We start from the raw sequence: 23,713 nt of genomic DNA, 5'->3' as shown, positions 1-23,713 counted from the left end.
GAGGGGCTTGAAGAAGGTTTCATTTTGTCCATCAGGGCTGCTATATCAACAAACGCCACAGTTGTAAAAACTGACCAGGAGTGAGAAGGGGTGCCTCACTAGCAGAACAAGAAAGCTTTGGAGAGATTTTGGCATTGAACTGACACCTGTGAACATTTTGAATCAATGCCATGGGCATTTCAGATTTCAACACAGGTGGCTGATTGTTATTAATCTTTTTTTGTAAAGATTTCTGACATCTTATGTAAATTTAGCCTTGTAGCAATTTGATTATTTCTAATAAAAAAAAGAGTGTGACTTGGCTTATATTTCCAACTGATCCACCTCATGCTGTCTATCTTTCTGGAATTTATACTTATTGGGCTACATACTTATTTATGATATAGGCTATACAGTACATCAAAACTCACATATCTTAAATATAACTGAAATGTTTAATTATTTAGGCTAAAACCAAAAAGAAAGATACATAGTATGTTTACACGAAGCATGTGCATTCTTTCCACATTTGATGTATTTTAACCATATATAGTACATATTACAGATTGTAACACCCACATGAACTGTACATCTGAATTTAAAGGAAGTACCAACATTTTGCTGGCACTGCCCTCGTGAGGCACAGTGATAATTACAGCACATAATAACCATAATGTTCTACAGAACATATTTTGTATAAAACACAAATGCTGCTTGAATAATACTCAGTGCATTGGTAAAAGAAAGCTCTGGGCTGACATCAGAAAGTAAGCACTTACAAAATGTTCAATCAGGTTCAATAATTCTGTTAATGTTTTGGAAATTATTATGTTTAATACAGCTTGAAAGTTGAAATAGAAATGTTATCTGTCACGGCCCTGGTTCGGTGACCCAGTGTTTTGAGTTTTGTACTTTTACTTTTGATTTTATCATGGATTATGACTGCTTCTGTTTTGGTTTCTGTCCTAAGTATTTCTAGCTCCCTAGTACCTAGTACCTAGTTAGTACTTCCTGAGTTCCAATTCTTAGGTTTTGTTATTTGGTTTCCCGGTGTTAACTCTGTGCCCTTCCATCCCACATTTCAGATCTCTATGTTCTCTCTCCCCAGTCTCTGTTAAGTTTACGTGTCTAGAGTTCAGTCGGTGTGTTTCCTGTTTTACTTTGAAGGTCCGTGTCTCATGTCATTGTTTCTAGTTTTGCTTCCCTTTGGTCTCGTCATGTCTGATTTCTTCCAGCTGTGCTCTCCTCCTGTGTCTCATTCCCCTTGTTATTCCCCAGTGTATTTAAGCCCTGTGCTTCTCTGTGTCAGTGTTGTGTCCTCCCTCATGCTGTGTGATCCCTAGTGTGCCTCTCTGTGGAGTTTTAGGGTTTGTTTTCCTAGTCTAGTTTAGTTTTGCATCATTTCCCTGAGTCTGTTAATAAAGCTGCATTTTCCTGAGTTCATTCCCATGTGTTGCGACTCCTGCATTTTGGGTCCTCTTCCTGGCTGCACACAGCCGAATCGTGACATTATCCAGGTGAGACTCCTACAAAAAAGAAAAAGAAAAGGAAGAAAAATATCTTCCTCCCTTATGGATATTGCTTGAGTGTGTAATGGCCATTTAGTCTTATCTTCTGTTCTTTGCCAATACAGTACTTTTTAATTTGTTTCAGTGTAGGTGTAGAGTGCTGTATACCACATTTGCCTTCCTCAAAGATCTTTCATCCGGCTCCTCAGGGATGGTGGAGTACACGTGGCATACAGAAGACTAGAAATAAAATAGAGCAAAAGTTTTTTGCATCTGTATCTTCTCTGTAGAACATACATGTATATTTAATATTGTGGATGCACATGTCTCACTTACATTCTCAGTTTGAGACTCTTCTCTGCTCAGTTGATCAGACCCAGCAAGTAACACAGATCCGGACTCTGAGAAATAAAGTTACTCTTCTATCACTTTGTATTTGTATACATTAAAAATCTCTCTCTCTGTTTATATATATGAAAAAGGAAAAAGGTTTGAGTCATTTATTATGAAGTAAAATTATTGGGTTAGCAAGGTAAGTTGAATTTAAAGTCAGAGTTTTCAGTGTCACAACAGGGGCTTTCTTTTTAGCGCTACATCACAGCAACTCATGCTGAACACATTAACTGGACTTACACCAGTCTATCTTTAAAGTTACACATTCTCGTAGTCACAGTAGAGAATACACCTTAGAATACAGATTCCCTACTAAAGGAATAAATTCTATATATACAACGTGTAGAAAACAGGACTAAATGAAGTCTGTCACATTGTCAACACAATTATCCACATTTAGATGGTGATGTTGGTCCTAATCTGTTGTCAAGTCATTTTTGGCACTGTTGTAATTGCAGTGACTAGAACACAGATAAGAAAAGTGATCAATACATTTGTAGACTGTTTATCACCGGGAATATCTATTTGATCAGTAAAATGAATATCTCATTTAGACAGAGTCAGAGCTTAACACACTGAGCAAATTGTATTGTTTAAGTGCATCTTTGTGATCTTGGTTTGTAGTATACCCCTCTGATATTCATACACTAAGATGGTGTTTGTTGTTTAAATGCTGTGCTCATCAAAATAATCTTATTTCTTATACAACTGTTGGAAATCTCATACCAAAAAAACAAACAAAAAGGAAACCTGGGAGATCAACAACCAGCAGCTCACCTTTCAGTGGGTCCTCATCAGGAACTAAACTGATCATACCGAAGGCTTCATTATTATCATTTGGACTTAACTTGTTTAATAAGAAGAGAAGAAATGGAGAAGAAGAGAAGTCATGCATGAATTACAATTACTTATCTCAATTATTATTAGACACAGGACATTTTTATAAAAATAAATAAATAAAAGTACCGATCCTTCTTGGTCAGTTTTTCTTGTGCTTGAAAAGTCACCTACAGCAAAAGGCAAAACAAAAACCAGTATAAAAAACTACCATTCAGGAAAAACAAACAACAGGATTTGTGAACTATGAAACATAATACCAGAAGTGATTGAAGAGTCCATATTTAATTCATAGTGGATGTGAAGGTGATGTTCCATTAGGGCAGAATAATACAGGATACAGCCACTTAATAATGAAGCCACTGAAATCTATATGGGCACAGGCATTGTCATGGTTGTGTGAACAATAACTTGAGCTTCTCAAACTGAAAGGCCTGCAGTTTGCAACTAAGCTAACACTGACTCTGCTTTCACTGCTCTGAGGTCAGTTACAAACTGTGCTTTTTGAGGAAACAAAACTACCATTAGCAAGTAAAATCCCTTCGGCCGATGATGTAAGAAACCGATAATAACTCCTTTAAGGTGTTGGTATTGACAGTTTTAATGATAGAGAAGGAAACTCCTGCCATGTCCAGAGGGTCAGACTTTTTTACATCTTGGAGCAATAACTCAGTTGACCAAATACACAAAGTTTAACCAGCTTTTATGTTAAAACATACTTTACTTTAAACATATTGACAGTTAAACACAAAGTTCTCTTTTCAATTGAGTTTTGATTTTTTTAAATAATTATTTGATATGTGTCATGGTCCTGGGTCATTTGAGCCAGCGTTTGTTTATTATTATTATTATTATGTATTCTGGTTGAGACTTTCTAGTTCTTTGGTTTTGGTTTCTAATAATAATAATAATAATAATAATACATTTTATTTATAGGCGCCTTTCAGACCCTCAAGGTCACCTTACAGTAGCACATAAACAATACCATAAAAAACATTAAAAAAATATGTATATATAGCAAACATGGTAGATAAAATTTAGACATAAACAATCATAAAAACAAATATAAAAACTGAGCAAGGTAAAAATGGCCTAAGACAGATCAGGTGTATGCAATTCTGAACAGATGGGTTTTGAGTAGTGATTTAAAAGAGGTGAGACAGTGTGTGGTCCGTAGAGCAAGTGGAAGTGCATTCCAAAGTCTCGGGGCAGAACAACTAAAGGCTCTGAGTCCCATGGTAGTCAGGCGAGCAGGTGGAACTGACAGAAGGGAAGCTGAAGAAGAGCGGAGTGTACGAAGGGGTGAATATGTATGGAGAAGATCGGATAGATATGGAGGAGCGAGGTTATGAAGTGCTTTGAAAGTGAGAAGCAGGATCTTGAAATTGACACGGAGGTGAATTGGGAGCCAATGGAGCGGTTTAAGAACAGGTGTTATATGTTCAGTGGATCTAGTTCTGGAAATACTACGAGCAGCTGTATTTTGAACCAACTGCAGTTTATGGAGGGATTTATGAGGTAGACCATAGAGAAGAGTGCATGTAATCTGTGCTTTCTTGGTTTAGTGTCTCGTCATCTCTGTCTGTGGCTGTGTCCCAATGCAGCGACCGCGTGCTTCAGTAGTGCGCATTTGAGACCCATTACGTCCACAGCGACGTGACGAAGGGTGTCCCAATTCGGAGTGTACTCCAAATGCGCAGTTCATTTCCCTAATTTGAAGGGTGGGTCCGGTGTACGCTTCGTGGTCCCATATATCCCACAATTCATAGCGTGGTGGTGGGTGTGGATATTGTATGTTCACCAGTATGATAATGATGAAGCAGTAGATTCAGTTGACATGGCTTTATTAACCAGCAGAGCAGCAGCGAACTTACATGCTTGGATTCAATAACCGAATGCCGTATATTCCACTCAAAACATATACAGACCTACGGCAAGCGGATTAGGACAAAATACGAAACTGACAGCAGGTTATCTACAGATATTTTATTCGGAAAAAAACGGCGGATGGCTTAAGTAAACTTTCAAAAGTAAGTACTTAATATCATGTCACTTATTTATGTGCGAATGTTTAATAATGAAGAACATTAAAACATTATTGTTGGCCACATGTCGGCAAAGTTGTGTGACATTAGCGACATTAGTACTTTCAGCGTTAACTTGGTTTTAAAGCCTTTACTTTAAAATATACTCAATAGTTGATCTTAATCTTACAGAGAATGTGATGATTTTATGGATAATTAAAGTCAGTCATATATCCACAAACACAACAAGCTGAAAGTCAGTGATGCTGCTCGGTTTGCAGTCCTGAATATCACGGCACAAGCAGGATTCACTGCACTGTTAATGTTAGCTATGTTATATTGCTGTCTCTGTTCGGTGGCGTCGAGCCAAACGGACTTTAATGTTTGTTTGAACGAGCTGACGGTTCACTCGCTAAGCTGAAAGAAAGATGCTTTAATCACAGGAGTCACACGTGTCCACTGGACCATCTGGGAACTCTTCTTGTTTAGCACTCGTAATAACACAAACACTAAATCCTCCTTCTCTTGTGCTGTTTTGTAGCAGTGTATACACCTGAGACTGTCACCTGTCTGTCTGCCCTGCACTCTCTCCCTTTTTCTTTCTCTCTGATTGTGTAATAAAAGTATGAACATGTATTTATAAGTTACACTTGTGTTTGAATCCTGCAGCTTATCACACATTTGATTTCCATGTGTGACAACTGCAAGTGTCCAGAGTGAGGACAGACTGAGGGACCCACTGCTGCACATCATCTGTGAGGCTTTGCACCCCTGATGATCCACCAGGACAAACTCAGCAGTAGGGATGGGTATCGTTTAGGTTTTATCCAATACCGGTGCCAAATCGGTACTTTTGAAACGGTGCCGGTGCTTAAACGGTGCTCGAACCGGTGCTTAAAGAATGGAGAACACAAACTTCATCCAAAAACCTCATGTTTTTATTTTTAGCAGTCTCTTTTTTTCTGCAAAATGATAAGAACCGTAACGACATATAAACATCATCTGTGCAAAGATTTATGTTTTTAAAGTGAAACAGTGAAAAATTACAGCGCTGTCAATACATGAATATCCAGACGTTAGTACAAAAATGTCCAATTCTTGCACACAATTGGACACCACGCCAGTTGATTTTTTTTTTTTAGTATTTAAGAGCAGTCATTAATTAATTTTATTAACATGCCTAAAAATGCTTTTTTTTTTTTTAAATGCGTTTTGAAGAATTAACCACACATTTACATGGTAATGGGCCTTTTCTGCCATGGAGCGCTTAACTGGCCTCTGGCCCTTTAAACTCTGAGGGGCTGTAACTTTGGTTTCTTTTGGTCAATTTGCATGATTGACACCTCTTTTTAATTGTTTGAGCCAATAGAGTCACAGTAACGATGCCACGTTCACGTTACGTCAACCAATCAGACGTTGTAATGCCAAAACCCACGGGCCCAAATTTACTGCATGTGACGCCTGTCCAGTTACGTGTCTAAAATGGAGGTTGTTGACGGAAAACGACTCTGATGCGGCTAGGTAGGCGTGGTAACTGCTGATAATCACATGGCTACCGGCTACCGGCGAAAATAACGGAGGAAATCTGGACGGTAAGCCAATTTCTGTCTTAGCGCATTTGCGCCGCTGTTTGTTTTGTGGTCTTCTTTTGCGGCTCATTCAGTGAATTTTGGTCAGAGTGTGGTGAAACTTGGTGTTTGGAATTGGTGATAGCTCTGGAAGATAACCAGCTTTTCTTTAGCCGGTTACATGAAGTCTGGAGAATTTCTGGTTCGCCTTGTTTGTTTAGCGGACTTGTGCGCATTTACATAACTGCTCGTTTAATCATGGCTTGTTTTCGTTGAGTTTGGTGGTTGTAGAAATGGTTTATATGACATTTTAGCTGAGATTCAGAGGTTTCTGTGGATACCACACATGTCTGGACTTATATTTCTCACCCCATGTTATAACCGATTAAACGTGATCTCCTCCTTTTTGCTCGCGGTACCGGGGGCGTGGGGCTTAAAGCACTTGTTGCAGGCTGCTGAGTTTGCATCTTTTGCTGTGAAGTACAGCCAGACTTTTGACCGCTTTGCCTTGGGCATTTTTAATCTGTAGCTCTGCTCTAAAAGAACGTATGTACCTGGGCCCGCCTACTATCCTTGTAAAGGTAAAATGATTGGCTAGAATCCAAAGTGTATGACATCTCAAGAAAAAAAAAAAAGCACCGAAATAAAGCACCGAAATGTGCGCTGCTTTTCGGTCTGGTTACTACCGTTTATGTCAGAACTGGTGCCATCATGGCACCGGAAACCGGTACCCATCCCTACTCAGCAGTGTATGAGGAAGAGGAGGAGGAAGAGCCAGCAGCAGCTGACAGATGGAGAGAATAGACAGACTGCTCCCTGTTTGTGAAGGACTGCTAGAAAAGTTTAAAATAACTAATTGTCTGTCCTGAATCAGTCTTATTAGGTAATGTTCAAATAATCTTATCATTCCAGTGTTTTCAGTGTGGGAGAAAGTACTCAGGGCCTTCAAGTTAAACACTATGAAAGGCAGAAACAAGTTTAATATTCAGGAACTTAAAGTATGTATCAGCAGCAGAATGGACCTAAAAATAAATGTCCATGTTTGTTTCAGTTCTATGAAGCTTTGAGTATTTTGGATTAGTAGTATTGCTGTGTTTGTTGCATCATATTGCTGTAATTGTTTATATGCTTTATATATTCTGAGGTAAGTTGATCTATAGTGTTACATCATATTCTATAAGGATGTTATGTGTTTGTATACCCAGTTTGACCCATTTAGCAGAAGTCAGCCTGTTTAAGGCTCTGATATCTATTCTGTATGACTTAAAGCAGTTATGACATGGTATCATTTTCTCACCCAATAAAGGAATATTTAATATATCAGTCTACTCTTCATTTTATCAGACACAGGTATCACAGCTCGTACATTTTCTTTTTACACATATATGTAGGCATTGCGCCAAATTTAGTAATGTCAACATATTAAACGAACAATATTTGTCTCTTATATATAATACATCTATAGATACACTGTCAAAGATACTTGTCTTTGAGTGAAGATTTAAGGTGATAGGAAATTTAAATAAATGCAACTTGAATCTTTACTGAAGCTCAGTATTTGACACAGAGTTCAAGCTCACTGCTGTAATATATCATAATAATCGAATAATACATATAATATTGGCCATATTATATTTACATTGCCAAAGTGAGATGACTTTAGTCTCATGAACAACATTAGCTAATTGTTATTTACTAACTAATCTTAAAATGACTGTTCAGTACAGAAGTGAAGCCCAACTATCATGTTTTTACAGTCCCGTGGTCTCAGCCTCAGATACTCAACAAGTCAAAGGGATTTCATACAAAAAAAGAACGAACAAAAAAACATTTTTCTCCTTCATTTCTGTCAAACAATACTGTATGAAACGTTTCTGCGGTTAGTATCATGGTTGCTAGGCAACCTGAACAGCGCGACGAAGGCCAGACCGTCCCATTTCACAAGCCTCTCACTTCCACACTACTCGTACTTCGTAGTACCTGCCGTACGTAGTCCGTAAGGTGCGCATACTAGGAAGCGTGCGATCACTGGATTGGGACACAGCCTGTGTGTTTCCTCTGTTCTGTCAGTATTGTGTGTCTGAGTTCTATCGGTGTATATTTCCTGTTTTACTTTGAAGGTACGTGTTTGGTGTCAGTGTATTCAGTTTGTGTCCTCCCTGTCTCGTCATGGCAATTAGGTACAGCCGTGTCTCCCTCCTGTGTGCAGTTTCCTCGTTTCCCTATGTGTATTTATAGTGTGTGTTCTCTTGTGCTCGTTACTGGTCCGTCTGTGTTTCTTCTGTGTGTCTTCCTGTGTTCCTCTGTAAGTCATCCCGTGAGTCCAGGTTCCAGTTTCTTTTATTAGATTTTCCCAGTTTTGCTTATTTCTCAGTTCCTTTGTGAGTTTTAAAACTTTTTAACCCTCAAAAAATGATAGAAATTACATGACACATTTTTGGGGGTATCCTGGTTTCCCCTCGCTTGCTGCCTGTGTGCTGGGGTTTCTCCCAGTGGACGAGAGGGTTTGTTCCCTTCACCTCCGTGTCGGGAAAGGGTCCTGACCGTCGTCTGTGCTTATGCGCAGAGTGGTGGTTCAGAGTACCCAGCCTTCTTGGAGTCCCTGGGTGGGGTACTGGAGGGTGCTCTGCCTGGGGATTCTGTTGTCCTACTTGGAGACTTCAATGCTCACGTGGGCAACAACAGTGAGACCTGGAGGGGCGTGATATGGCCTTCCAGATCTGAATCTGAGCGGTTTTTTGTTACTGGACTTCTGTGCAAACCACAATTTGGCCATAACGAACACCATGTTCGAACATAAGGGTGTCCATAAGTGCACGTGGTACCAGGACACTCTAGGCTGCAGGTCGATGATCGATCTTGTAATCGTATCACCAGACCTCACAAGGAGGGGAAAACAGTGTTCTACCTGCACTGTGTGGACCTGCGCTGGTGACTTCGACTGAGAAAATTGTCGGGAGTATGGGGTGTCTGGCCCATTGCCACGGGTCATTCAATTTTTATACAACTGTTTCAAGAGCTTGGTCCACATAGCCGGCAAAAAGTCAGACTCGTTCCTGGTGGGTGATGCCAAGTGGCCGAAGGCTTTCACTTGGGTGGCCTTAGAATCTCATCTCTGCTTTTCGCGGATGATGTGCTTCTGTTGGCTTCATCGGGTGATGGCCTCCAGCTCGCCCTGGAACGGTTCACCGCCCGAGTGTGAAGCGTTGGGAATGAGAATCAGCACCTCAAATTTGAGGCCATGGTTCTCAGCTGGAAAAGGTGGAGTGCCCACTCCGGGTCAGGGATGAGTTCTTACCCCAAGAGTTTAAGTATCTCAGGGACTTGTTGACGAGTGACAGGAGAAGGGAGCAGGAGATCGACAGACGGATTGGTGCTGCGGCTGCAGTGATGCGGACACTGTACTGGTCTGTTGTGTTGAAGAGAGAGCTGAGTGTAAAAGCGAAGCTCTCAATTTACTGGTTGATCTATGTTCCTACCCTCACCTATGGTCACGAGCTGCTGGTAGTGACCGAGAAAGAATCACATCGCGGATACAAGCGGCAGAAATGGGCTTCCTCTGAAGGGTGGCTGGCCTCTCACTTAGAGATGGGGTGAGAAGTTCGGCCATCCAAGAGGGCCTCGGAGTAGAGCTGCTGCTCCTCCGCATCGAAAGGAGCCAGTTGAGGTGGTTCGGGCATCTGACAAGGATGCCTCCTGGGTGCCTTTTGGGTGAGGTGTTCCGGGCATGTCCCACTGGGAGGAGACCCCAGAGCAGACCCAGGACACGCTGGAGAGATTATATCTCTTGGCTGGCCTGGGAACACCTTGGTGTTTCCCCAGACAAGCTAGAGGTGGCTGGTGAGAGAGAGGTCTGGGCTGCTTGGGCTGCTGCCCCCGTGACCCAGCCCCGGATAAGTGGAAGAAGATGGATGGATGGATGTATTTATTCATTCATTCATTCATCCATTCATTCATGGGGCAGGAGGAGTATATCTCTGCTTTCCTCTTCTAAAAGTCACCACACACCATTAGGATGTGACATCAATAGAGTAAAAGCTAGATTACAACAGCTGGGCGAATTAATATATTTGCTGGTGTGTTGCAGTAGTGAGGTACAGAGTGTTGGTGCAGAGCGCTGAAACATAATGCTGAGTCTTAAGGGGTAATAAGACGACTGTTGAAAAGACAATAAGTATTGAAAAGGAGTATAACATATGGAGTCAAGCAATCAGTTTATGAACAGAACAGGAGTGGTGGTCAGTGGATTTTGTGTATAAGCTTCTAATATATGAAGGTCTGGTCTGGTCACACATATATTATGGTGTGATCAGACCAGCACTTAAATATTTGACTGTAGAAAAGGTTTGAGGCTACATATAACATAAGGAATTGTTACTGTCCTTACCATTTCTTCTTTTCACACATACAAAAGCCACTGTCAGTGAGATGACGCCCATGATTACACCAAAACTAGTTGCAAATACAGGTAGAGGTTTACGAGCAAAAGGTACTAGAAAAAACAGAAAACACAGACAAGTGTAAGTCCCACTATCCATTTTGTTAAGAGAAAAGAAGGAAGACATTTAGTGTAAAAAAAAAAAAAAAAAAAAAAAAAGCGAAACACCAGAATCTCTACAACCTATTTCACTGTCTAAGGAAATTTTTAGTTTTTCATGTGTAGTAGAAGAAGTAGTCCCTTTAGTGCTGAGATTTTATTTTTAGAAATAAGGCCTACTGAAATGTATGAATATCTTCAAATGTCAAAACACAACAGTGCTAATGGCAATCGACCTAAACATTTTTATTCAACTTTAAAAATCTTACCAATAGTTGTGTTTCTTGTGATTGTGTGACTTGTAAAGTTCATAGAAGTAGGAGGAGCAGAGGTCAAAGTGTTGTTTTCTACTAAAATAAAAGAAGATGGTGTTGTGATTGTTTCATTATTTGAGTTTCTTGTGGCTTCACCACAAAAGGTATTTTCCTTCCACTACTGCAATACTGCTATACAACAGCACAGTGTCAATGTTTTACACTTAACAGTCCTCTTTTAAATTCAAAACGATATATTGATTTGCCGTCATCTGATGTCAGTGCGTAATACTGAATGCAGTATAAACACATATATCAGTACTCAGAATTCTTCTCCTTGGACGGCCTTAAATCCATTTAACAAATACAAAATTTATTGAAGAATGAAATTATGTATCACCTCCTATATCTGTTACATTTAAAGCTAAAGAGAGCCTTATAAACAATCAGGCTTTAGCTTCCCCTTTTGGTTTGTAGAAATATATGTACATACTCTACTGAGGTATAATATAGATCAGCACATTATGATCACTCACTTTGTATGCTAAGGAAGGATATGTTGCTATGAGGAGACAGCAACTTATGTTCTCCTTTATGCTCTGAGCTGTAAAAACATGTGACTTCCAGATCAGCAGGTGAACTCTGCTTTGTCAAAGAGAGGAGCTCAGTTACTGTTACATTATGGAAACAAGAGATGGACATATATTTTTTTTTCTCTCACGAAGTACAAAAAACACTGAGTCACAGAAACAGATGATGGAGTCCGACAGTTCACTGTGACTGAGTCTGTCTCTGTGATCACAGTTGGATTCACTGTCAGTTCAGGTCGAGGATCTAAAGACATAAACATTTGATGAGTTTAATGAGTATTTACTCTGTTTTTATGATGACTGATGATATGGTACTCACTAAAAATTTCAACCAATTGGGAGTTTATCAAAGAAAAAAATTGGTATATCTTTCCTAATATATATTACAGTTACATTAAACATCACACTCTAGCTTCATACTTTGGCATGTTAAAACAAAAAGTATATGCACATACTGTACAGAGGTATAATATAGTTTGTATGATCACTTACTTTGTATACTGATGAAATATATGTTGCCGTGAGGAGACTGATATTGTCCTCCTTTATGCTGTGACATGTAAAAACATGTGACTTCAACCTCAGCAGGTGAACTCTGCTGTGCCATAAAGAGGAGCTCAGTTCCTGTAAGTGTCTGCTGACAGAAGATGGACGCAAGAGATCAAGTCAAATTAGACATTTAAAACATGTTAGACCAAGTTCCAATAACCTTTCAGTCTGCATTCAGTGGCAATAGTTGAGTCCACTTCAATCTGAGACTCTTCCTGATGTCCTCAGCATAGCATCAATTCACAAACACAAGCTACCCCTTTCTTGACTGCTACCTCAAAGCACATTGTGCGCTGTTGGTCTTGCGTGCTGCACAATAACGTTCAATATTTAGTATTTACTGTTATTTACACTTAGCTAGATTATTGCGATGGTGTTGTGTTTATTATGTTGCTCTCTTTTTTTGGTTGTTTTCTATTTTTTTTTCTTTTTTCTTCTCTCAACAGGTGATCCAGGTGATTTTTTTTCTGTTTTTTAAAGTGCCCTTTCTCACTTCCCCTCTTCCCGTTTTTCTTCCCTCCCTCTCTTTCTTTCTTTCTTTCTCCCTTTCCTATCCCCCAGTAATGTTTGTCAGGTCTGTAACAACTGAAAATAAAATAAAATAAATAAATAATAATAACAAAGGTCAATCAAATGGACCAATAAGACAAGGCTGTGATGATCCACTTCTTTCTTGGCCTTCAGACAATAATTCTGAAAGCTAAAGAACCAAATGGGACAGGCCCCTCAAAAACACAAAAAACCCCCCAAAAAACCAAAAAAAACCTCAAAATGCAACAAAATTTTTTTTACGTGCACTCAGAATAGAGGCACAAAAATAATGCCATACTTTCTGACCACTTGATCAGATAAACAAACTTCAATAAATTACAGGTTGCAATAAAATAAACCACTAAAGAAATCATATTCATGGTGTAATTATTTTATGTATAGTTTAATTTTTCGTTTTTGTTTTTTGTTTTTTACTGTGTAAGAATATTCAACATTGCTATCAATACATTTTTCAAAAAATGTCTCTTAGTGCAAAATGGCTTAAAAAACATAAACAACTATGGGAGACTGTTTGTCCGTGATTTGAACCGGTTGAACAAATTGTGGCAGGAACAGCTTGATATTTTTTGTATCCCACTGTAACTTTACTGTATAAAGAGCTAACATCACCAAAAATTCATTATAAGAAGTGTTTGTGAACTAAATCAAGAATGTGGGATACCGACCCTTATGAAGAAAACATCGAGGGAACAGTTTACCCTGCCCGGGATAGGGTTACCGGGGCTCCGCCCTGGAGCCAGGCCCGGGGAGGGTGCCCGAGGGCGAGCGTCTGGTGGCCAGGCCTTAGTCCATGGGGCCCGGCCGGGCACAGCCCGAAGAGGAGACATGGGCCCATCCTCCCGCAGGCCCACCACCCGCAGGAGGCGCCATAGGGGTCGGGTGCATTGTGTGCTGGGCGGCGGCCAGGAGCAGAGGCCCTGGCGGACTGATCGCCGGCTGCCAAGACTGGCAATAGGGACATGGAATGTCACCTCTCTGGTGGCGAAGGAGCCTGAGTTAGTGCGTGAGGTTGAGAGGTACCGGCTAGATATAGTCGGGCTCACCTCTACGCATGGCTTGGGCTCTGGAACCAGTCTCCTAGAGAGGGGCTGGACTCTGTCTCAGTCTGGAGTTGCCCCTGGTGAGAGGCGGCGGGCTGGGGTGGGTATTCTAATATCCCCTCGGCTTGCTGCCGGTACTTTGGGGTTTTTCCCGGTGGATGAGAGGGTTTGTTCCCTGCGCCTTAGGGTCGGGGAAAGGGTCCTGACTGTCATCTGCGCTTATGCGCCGAGTGGCAGTTCAGAGTACCCAGCCTTCTTAGAGTCCCTCGGGTGTGCTGGAAGGTGCCCCACCGGGAGACTCTGTTGTCCTGCTGGGAGACTTCAATGCTCACGTGGGTAACAACAGCGAGACCTGGAGGGGCGTGATTGGGAGGAACGGCCTCCCTGATCTGAATCCGAGCGGTGTTTTGTTATTGGACTTCTGTGCAAATCACAGTTTGGCCATAACGAACACCTTGTTCGAACATAAGAGTGTCCATAAGTGCACGTGGCACCAGGACGCTCTAGGCCGCAGGTCGATGATTGATTTTGTAATCGTATCACCAGACCTGCGACCATATGTTCTGGACACTGGGTAAAGAGAGGGGCTGAACTGTCAACTGATCACCACCTGGTGGTGAGTTGGATCAGGTGGCGGGGAGGACGCTGGACAGACCCGTGCACCTAAACGCGTGGTGAGGGTGTGCTGGGAACGTCTAGCAGAGGCCCCAGTCTGCGAGATCTTCAATTCACACCTCCGGCAGAGCTTCAACAGCATTCCGAGGGAGACTGGGGACATTGAGTCCGAATGGACCATGTTCAGCGCCTCCATCGCCGGGCTGCTGCATTGAGCTGCGGCCGCAAGGTGGTTGGTGCCTGCCGTGGTGGTAATCCCCGAACCAAATGGTGGACACCAGAGGTGAAGGGAGCCACCAAGCTGAAGAAGGAGTCCTATCGGGCTTGGTTAGCCTGTGGGACTCGGAGGCAGCCAACAGGTATCGACAGGCCAAGCGGAATGCGGCTCGGGCAGTGGCTGAAGCAAAAACTCGGGTGTGGGAGGAGTTCGGAGAGGCCATGGAAAAAGACTTTCGGACTGCCTCAAGAGATTCTGGCAAACCGTCAGGCGCCTCAGGAGGGGAAAGCGGTGCTCTACCTGCACTGTGTATAGTGCTGGCGGAGCGCTGCTGACGCCGACTGAGAAAATTGTCAGGCGGTGGAAGGAATACTGAGGACCTCCTTAATCCCACTGACACGCCTTCCGAGGAGGAAGCAGAGTCTGGGGATGAGGGAATGACCCGCCAATTTCCGGGGCGAGGTCACTGAGGCAGTTAAACAACTCCTTGGTGGCAGAGCCCCTGGTGTTGATGAGGTCCGCCCGAGTTCCTGAAGGCTCTGGATGTTGTAGGGCTGTCCTGGTTGACACGCCTACAATGTTGCGCGTGGAGATCAGGGGCAGTACCCCTGGACTGGCAGACCGGGTGGTGGTCCCCATCTTTAAGAAGGGAGACCGGAGGGTGTGTTCCAACCACAGGGGATCACACTCCTCAGCCTCCCTGGGAAAGTCTATGCCAGGGTGTTGGAAAGGAGAGTTCGTCCGTTAGTCGAACCTCGGATACAGGAGGAACAATGCGGTTTTCGTCCTGGTCGCGGAACACTGGACCAGCTCTTTATCCTCTCAAGGATACTTGAGGGTGCATGGGAGTTTGCCCAACCAGTCTACATGTGTTTTGTGGACTTGGAGAAGGCATTCGACCGTGTCCCTCGGGTGTCCTGTGGGAGGTGTTGCGGGGAGTATGGGGTGTCTGGCCCATTGCTACGGGCCATTCGATCCCTATACAACCGTTGCAAGAGTTTGGTTCGCATTGCCGGCAATAAGTCGGACTCGCTCCCGGTGGGTGATGGGCTCCGCCAGGGCTGCCCTTTGTCACCGGTTCTGTTCATAATTTTATGGACAGGATTTCTAGGCGCAGCCAAGTGGTGGAGGGCTTTCGCTCGGTGGCCTGAGAATCTCATCTCTGCTTTTTATGCGGATGATGTGGTTCTGTTGGCTTCATCAGGTGAAGGCCTCCAGCTCGCACTGGAACGGTTCGCAGCCGAGTGTGAAGCAGCGGGAATGAGGATCAGCACCTCTAAATCTGAGGCCATGGTTCTCAGCCGGAAAAGGGTGGAGTGCCCACTCCGGGTCGGGGATGAGTTCCTGCCCCAAGTGGAGGAGTTCAAGTATCTCGGGGTCTTGTTCGCGAGTGATGGGAGAAGGGAGCCGGAGATCGACAGACGGATTGGTGCTGCAGCTGCAGTGATGCGGACGCTGCACCGGTCCGTCGTGGTGAAGAGGGAGCTGAGTGTAAAAGCGAAGCTCTCAATTTACCGGTCGATCTACGTCCCTACCCTCACCTATGGCCACGAGCTGTGGGTAGTGACCGAAAGAATGAGATCGCGGATACAAGCGGCAGAAATGAGCTTCCTCCGAAGGGTGGCTGGCCTCCCTTAGAGATAGGGTGAGAAGTTCGGCCATCCGGGAGGGGCTCAGAGTAGAGCCGCTGCTCCTACGCATCGAAAGGAGCCAGTTGAGGTGGTTCGGGCATCTGACAAGGATGCCTCCTGGGCGCCTCCTGGGTGAGGTGTTCCGGGCATGTCTCACCGGGAGGAGGCCCCGGGGCAGACCCAGGACACGCTGGAGAGATTATATCTCTCGGCTGGCCTGGGAACGCCTTGGTATTCCCCCGGATAAGCTGGAGGAGGTGGCTGGGGAGAGGGAGGTCTGGGCTTCTCTGCTTAGGCTGCTGCCCCCGCGACCCGGCCTCGGATAAAGCGGATGAAGATGGATGGGATACTGTTTGTCCCTGATTTTGGACAGTCCAGCGCGTACTTCCGACGCAGGGAAATGAATTCTGTCAATTTTGAGAGACCATCTCTACCTTGGCACCGCTGTTGCGCTGGTGAAGCCAAAAGAAATATACTTCATCATATTTTCTAGTCTTTCGCTTGGAAGGGAGTTGGTAAGGAAACTTCATCTTCTGCTTTGGGTTTGTGTGGGAGCCCCGTCAAAAAACCTGTCCATTATGGTAGCACTGTCCAAGCATTTTTTTTTTTTAAAATTCATACCACGCCCCCCACTTTGAGAACCACTGCACTAGAGGGTGCTCACGCACCTAGGTAAATTTGACATGTTTAATCAGCGATGCACAAATTTACAAGATTCACTGTTGTATGCTATGTAAAGTCAAAGACAATTGGAATATAGTCTATTTTATTTCATGGTATCGAAAGAGTAAAAGGCTTAAGGTTAGAAGAATTTAGTAAATGTGTATGGTAGCACTTAATAGCACTCAATGTAGAGATTGTCAAGAATTGAAAGGTGTAATATTTTAAGGTAAAGACAATCTATTTATGATTAATGAATAAGGCAAAGGTTAAAGGTAACACACTGCTTGAGTTACTAATTGTCTTTATTCTGTATATAATAATGGTGTGTTCACATACACCGCTGTTTAATAAAAAGGATTGTGAACCATCGATTTTGAGAGACCATCTTTTCAACTGGGGATGCTACAATAGACACGGTTCTGGGAGTTCTATTTTTTTTAAATAATCAAGTATGATCCACATAACAAATTTCTTCAAGTTGAGAGCAGCTTGTTGTTTTGTATTGATATTGTAGCTTTACATGCACATATTAGTGCTTATACTGTAGTATTCACACACTTTGTATAGTGACGGATCACATGGTACTACATGGAAATTTAGTATTAAATCAATTCAGCGAACTAGCAGTTTATTTAAGAGCACAACTGTACATCCCTCCTAATGCATTACAATTAAATTAAATGAAGCTCTATAAATATCAGCTTTTCGCTTCCTCCTTTAGTTTGTTAAACAAAAAATATATGCACATGTTGTACTGAGGTATAATATAGACAGTATATTCACTTACTTTGTATGCTGATGGAATATATGTTACTGTAAGGAGACTGGTATTGTCCTCCTTTATGCTGTGACATGTAAAAACATGTGACTTCCACCTCAGCAGGTGAACTCTTCTGTGCCATAAAGAGGAGCTCAGTTCCTGTCAGTGTCTGCTGACAGGAGATGGACGTAGATTTTCTTCTTCTCATAAAGTACAAAAAACACTGAGTCACAGGAACAGATGATGGAGTCTGACAGTTCACTGTGACTGAGTATGGCTCTATGATCATCTGTGGATTCACTGTCAGTTCAGGCCGAGGAGCTAAAAATGTAAACATTTCTCAAGTTAAATGAACAAATGTTTAATTTCATTCTTTCAATCTAATAATAGAAACCTCTCTCAGAGGTTTAGTTTAAATCTGATGGAAACATTTCTACTTATTCCCCCCACAACAACCCAAACTGATAGAAACCTGTTTCTTTTTTTTGTATTGATACTGTAGCCAAACATCCTTGTATTAGTGCACTTCAGTAGTATTTACTCACTTTGTATGGTGATTGCTGACATGTTGCTCACTGGAGATTTATATTTAAAAATGTAATAACAGGTCATCTCAACTGTAACAGGTAAACTTTTACGTGTCCATGACAGAAATTCAGCTCCTGTTAGAGTCCACAGACAAGGACCTGATTTGGCTGTTTTATCGCCTGAAATGATGAAATAACACCAAGACACAGAAACAGCCTGACAGTTCACTGTGACTGAGTCTGTCTCTGTGATCATCAGCGGGCTCACTGTCAGTTCAGGTGGACGAAGATCTGAAAAATTAAAGTATATGTTAGATTATTTAAATAGATTTATATCTATATTATTTATTTTACAATAAATATTTATAATGGCAGCATAAGCCGTGAGATGAACTCCATAAGCATCAGTGAAACATATTATAAATTGTTCGTGGTACTTTAGTCACTCACTGTTTATGGTGATGGTGGATGGCTGGCTGTCAGGAGATGTATGTTTATCACTATAAACCTGTACAGTGTAAGAACATCTCACTTCAACCTCAGCAGGTAAACTCGTCTGTGCAATCTTCAGCAGCTCACTGCCTGTCAGTGTCTGCACACAGGAGGAACCTTTGGACAGTTTTTGGCATGCAATGTAGAAATCACACTGAGGCACAGCAGCATGTGTCTGACAGCTCAGTGTGACTGAGTCTGTCTCTGTGATCAGAGGTGGATTCACGGTCAGTTCAGGTGGAACCCTGGCTGAAATTACATATACACAGATGTAATTTTAAATAGTTAACATATGCACAAAAATATTCATGACGAGCAAAGAAAAATCAAAACATCCCATACATTGATTAAAAACATGAAAATAAGACTGACCTTGTGCTTTGATTTCATGAAAAAAATCTGAAGGAGAAAAGGAGATGAAACAAAATAGATTCAGTAATAAAAAATGTAAACTAGTGTTAGAAACAAGAGAAACATGCTAACAGCCATTATAAGTGAGCCTATGTTAAGGAATAGCTGACGTGAACATCGAATGAACCTATAAGAAGTTTAACTTACACATGAGAACGACTAGCAGCAGGAGATCAGCCATGATTAAAAGAACAATGTGAATGTGCAGAACAGACTACAACAGTCTGTCTGACTGCTCTGACTCTCCCCTATATGAAATGTTAACTTTAGAACTTGCTTTCAGGAAAACCACAGTTGGCCACAGTGTCACACTAACTGGCCACAGTAAGACACACTTCACATACTGTAAAACGGCAAAGATACACTTTGCAAAACCCTCACACATATAACTAGAATATATTTAGCCAACTACAGCATTAGTACAGAACACTTAAAGTGTTTTTTGGTCATTTGCGCTGCTTTGCTATTGTGTTTCTTAAAGGCTTGTATTCACTAGAATGACAGGAGGACTAATACATACATGCTTTATATCACGTACATCTTGTTACATCAGATACATAAATGTTTTTCAGTGTTTTGGTGGAGGGTTTTTATCATGTTGGCCTGAATAGATTACTAACAATTTTTAAGATACTGATACATATTTATTGAAATCTTGATTCCACCTGATTTATAAACATCTCATTGTGTGCTGACTGCAGCTTTATATTTACTATACAAACATGAGAACAAACATTTAATAAAAGACTGTAAATAAGCTTTTTTATTGATGTTTCAATGTTTTTCTATGATAAATTGTTAGTTCTTTACAACTGGTTTTTCACGCTCGCTGTAACTGATTATCTGTCTGAGTGCTGTTGTTAACAATGTCAGATCTTGATAAGCAAACATTAATTTACATAGAATGGATGCTCTTTTATTATTATTAAATACTCTTTTTATAGGTGTTGTATGAATAATAATAAAGTGTGCGATGCCTCACTTTGTTCCTTAAAGTCATGTTGTCTTTGTTTCATGTTTTAAAATACTTGCCTCGGCTCTCGTTTTTTAAACTTTCACTTCGTGTCCTCCTGTTTTTGTGCCTGTACAGTGTGACAGAAGTTTCGCTTCATGGCTTTACAGAGTCACATGTGCTCCAACAGGACAAGGATGTGGTGTATTACAGCTCAAACATTAATCAAGTGGACTAGAGTTTATATCCTGTGAGGAATTGACTTAGATGACATTTGTTATTAACATTTTTAGTTTGCATTTGCAGTTTACTTGGGTTTATTCAACAAAAGTGCTTGGCGTTGAGAAAGTTTAGTAAAAGACCAGGGTATGAAAATTCACAATGTTAAACGTGTGCCTAGAAAATCTGGCTATTACCCTGTGTCTTCTATAAACTCTTTATGCTCCCCTCACCAATTAATCATCGTACCTCCTAACCCTCCAGTTTTGTGCACCCCCGCCCCCTTTACTTTAGTGTTCCCGGTGAAAATTGACCGGTCTGTTTTAACAACTCTTAAATTAGCATAACAAACATTTTTCACAACCAAATTCAGTTCAGTGAGTCCTTCAGTGGTTGCTCAGTGGGCCATTCAGGAATCGTTCAGTCAATGGGGGGAGGGGTTGAGTGAATTCCCATTCAATTTCTATGGTGGTCATATGTGACCGGGAACACCACAGATGTAACAAGGTTGATTAAAACACTCAAAATTCAATGAAACAATTTATATGTTCAAGTGCATAGTGTGGAGGATGCCATAAGGCCTTGAGGCAATCAGATTTAAAAAACAATATTTATGAGTGCTTTAAGTTGTAAATCGGTCAGATTTGACCCGAACACAACAGGACATTTTAACCTTAGTCTTTTCTCTTTCTGTGAGTCAGTATAGTTTATTTGTTCACCAGGCGTTACAAAGGGATCTATGAGATTGACATACAGTGTGAAATATACATGTTTGAGGCACAATTAATATTAAGAATCCAGCAGAAGTGACATTACAATGACCTGTGAATGTCTATGTGTAGTACGACTTGACCTAAGCGGCTAAAGGATGGCAGGAGTTTGTGACCAAACAATATTTACAAAAATAAATGAGAAACTTAACTCACAGTTAACTCAGTTCAAATAAACATAACTGAACTTAAATCAATGGAAATTAAGGTCAAAATGCACACAGCTACACTGACCTGGTCCTTTTCCCTGAACACCTGCATTCATCTGCTTAAATAGTCCATTCACCCCTGGACTATTCCATTAGGTAGGTGAGACAAACATTTCTACACTCAAACCTATACTGCTACTCCTTCCTAGCAAAAAAAAAAAAAAAAACTCTTCAGTGTATAGTCGATACATATTACAACAAATCCATTTCTCTATAAACACACTCTAAAATCAACTTTATTAAATTACAAAGATTCTCCCCCTTCTTCACCTGGTCTCTTCCGGTGACCTCAGATTAACCAAAAAGCTATAAATACAGGAAGTGAAACTACATTTCCTTCTTTTGTTCCTGGAACACAGGTAGGCACTGTGAGAACATAAACAAACCCGGGATAGTAGATGTTTGCTTATTGCAGACTACAAAACAAGAACAAGAATGTTAACTAAGAATACGGACAAATGGTGTTCTCACCCACTTTGTCACACTGTGACATTTTTTTCCTTGCAAAGACCTCAACACATGACAACATGACACAGCTCTGACAAGCAGGGCGGCAAAAAAGAGCCCATATAAAGTAAAAAGCTTTGACTAAGAGCACAACAGCTCCTCCTAACTGCTGTTCAAACCTCGTCATTGTTATGTTAAACCAGTCAGACGAAACTTTGTCTTAAAGGAAACCAAAACATTCTGTGGCTGAACTTAGAGATTTAACCGAGACCTCTTATAAATAACTTCCAAGAATGAAAAGAACTGAGCTGAATATGAGCATATGTAAAAGTTACCCTTTAAGCTAAACGAACTTCATTAACAGCTTGCTCACATCTATGTTTTATTCAGTTTATGCTTACACATAGCCCGGAAAAGGACCCAAATGCAAGAGAACTTTTAAGCAAAAACAGAGAAAAACGAAACAGGAACCCCAAAAATTGAACAACAGGCACAATAGATGGACAAGCAGACCAAAGCAAGGCATATCAGTATTTGTATGTTTTCTGACCGAAAAAATACATGTTTTTTTAATAAAAAGCCATAAAACAAACAGATTGCAGGGGGGAGGGACACAAGAGGATCAGTTGCAGAAGTTCAGCTTTACTAAAATGAACAGTGTGAATATACAAAGCCAACTAAACCTGTTTTAAGTTTCATCCACATAAAATGTCATTTTCAGAACTTGATTCTCAGAAAGACGGAAGTAAACATTAAGTGAGACACACGTCAAATGATAGACCTGCTGTGTCACACTTTTTGAAACCCTCAATGTCAGTGTGTGACATTTAACGCACTGCAAACACCATGAGTAGAATGACTAAACAAATTTTGGCCTTTAATCAGTTCAGCATTTTTTAAAGTGGGAAACACTTCATACAAGTTACATTTGAATTTCACTAAAATAAAAACTTAGAAGGAAATTATTTTAAAAATTAGCTCACTGTTTTGGTTTGTAACATCCCAAATGATTCACATAATTTGGATCTACTGTATATATTATGCAATATGTATTATAAAATAGAGTATTGAAAGTAGACTGGTACACACTGGCTCATCTCTTACCAGATGTCTTTCCTTTAACTTACACTTCAAACTATACTGTTACATAGTATGCGTAACAACAGCGACTCAGTAGTGATGACAATACAACTTAGCCTTTTGAAGCTATCCTTGGGAAGTTTAGCTTCCCAAGGATAAACATAACAGATGAAATAACTTGTTTCTAAACAAATCTCTGTGATAGAAATGCACTAACTAAACTTGTAAACCTGTTGTATCATTAATACTCACAAGCAATAACTCTCCAAGGCAGAAATGTTTTAAAAGGCATCTAAGCCAACGAATAGCATATCTGCAGGCTAACAAGCAGCCAGCTTCCTGTTTCCTCCACCAATAGGAGCATAAAAACCCCACTAAATATATGCTCGTGAGTAATCCCACTATGACCAGCAGAGGGTGCTGAAGAGAAAGAACCTCTGCATGTAATAACAGTGAGTCTCCCGCATTAGATCCATTTAAAAAAAAAAAAAAAAGCTATATCATGGACTGGAGTTTGTCATGTGAGATGCTTGCAGCTGTTAGCAGATTGATTGTGCATGCACACTGTAGCTAAACCTCTGGGTTGTGATTTGGGTAGAGTGCTATAGGTAGATTACTAATGTAAGAGAAAACACACATTATTACTGAAAAGCTTTAACAATAACAAGGGGAACTCCTGCAATGTGCAGTTTAGTAAAACAGGTAAGTGGACCGGATGCAGTTCTTACAACACTTTCAGATTAATGTCTGAGAAATCACAAAATTTTAACCAGCTGTTTCACTGATATAATACTTTCATTTTCATCCTGCTCTATATGTTGGCATTTAACCAATTTCCACAGGGCTCGAGGCTTTTAATTAAACTCAGATTAAAAAAGAAATGCTTTTA

General features: G+C 41.1%; 1 protein-coding gene across 1 annotated transcript; it reads right to left on the bottom strand.

The window, feature by feature from the left end:
* Positions 1-358: 358 nt before the first annotated feature.
* LOC120440170 lies at positions 359-19,135 on the bottom strand. Its single transcript, XM_039612006.1, has 13 exons — positions 19,109-19,135; positions 18,695-18,981; positions 18,263-18,535; positions 17,745-18,038; positions 12,183-12,327; positions 11,637-11,934; positions 11,116-11,196; positions 10,697-10,801; positions 2,847-2,887; positions 2,658-2,727; positions 1,824-1,888; positions 1,656-1,727; positions 359-1,505 (listed from the first exon to the last, which is right to left on the bottom strand). Exons 6-13 carry the CDS (start codon positions 11,800-11,802, stop codon positions 1,395-1,397), a joined length of 711 nt encoding a protein of 236 aa, XP_039467940.1. The 5' UTR covers positions 11,803-11,934; positions 12,183-12,327; positions 17,745-18,038; positions 18,263-18,535; positions 18,695-18,981; positions 19,109-19,135; the 3' UTR covers positions 359-1,394.
* Between the last annotated feature and the right edge of the window lie 4,578 nt (positions 19,136-23,713).

Source organism: Oreochromis aureus, linkage group 5 (assembly GCF_013358895.1).
Source record: "Oreochromis aureus strain Israel breed Guangdong linkage group 5, ZZ_aureus, whole genome shotgun sequence".
In the NCBI taxonomy this organism is placed as follows: domain Eukaryota; kingdom Metazoa; phylum Chordata; class Actinopteri; order Cichliformes; family Cichlidae; genus Oreochromis; species Oreochromis aureus.
This window is presented reverse-complemented; position numbering and strand designations above follow the sequence as displayed.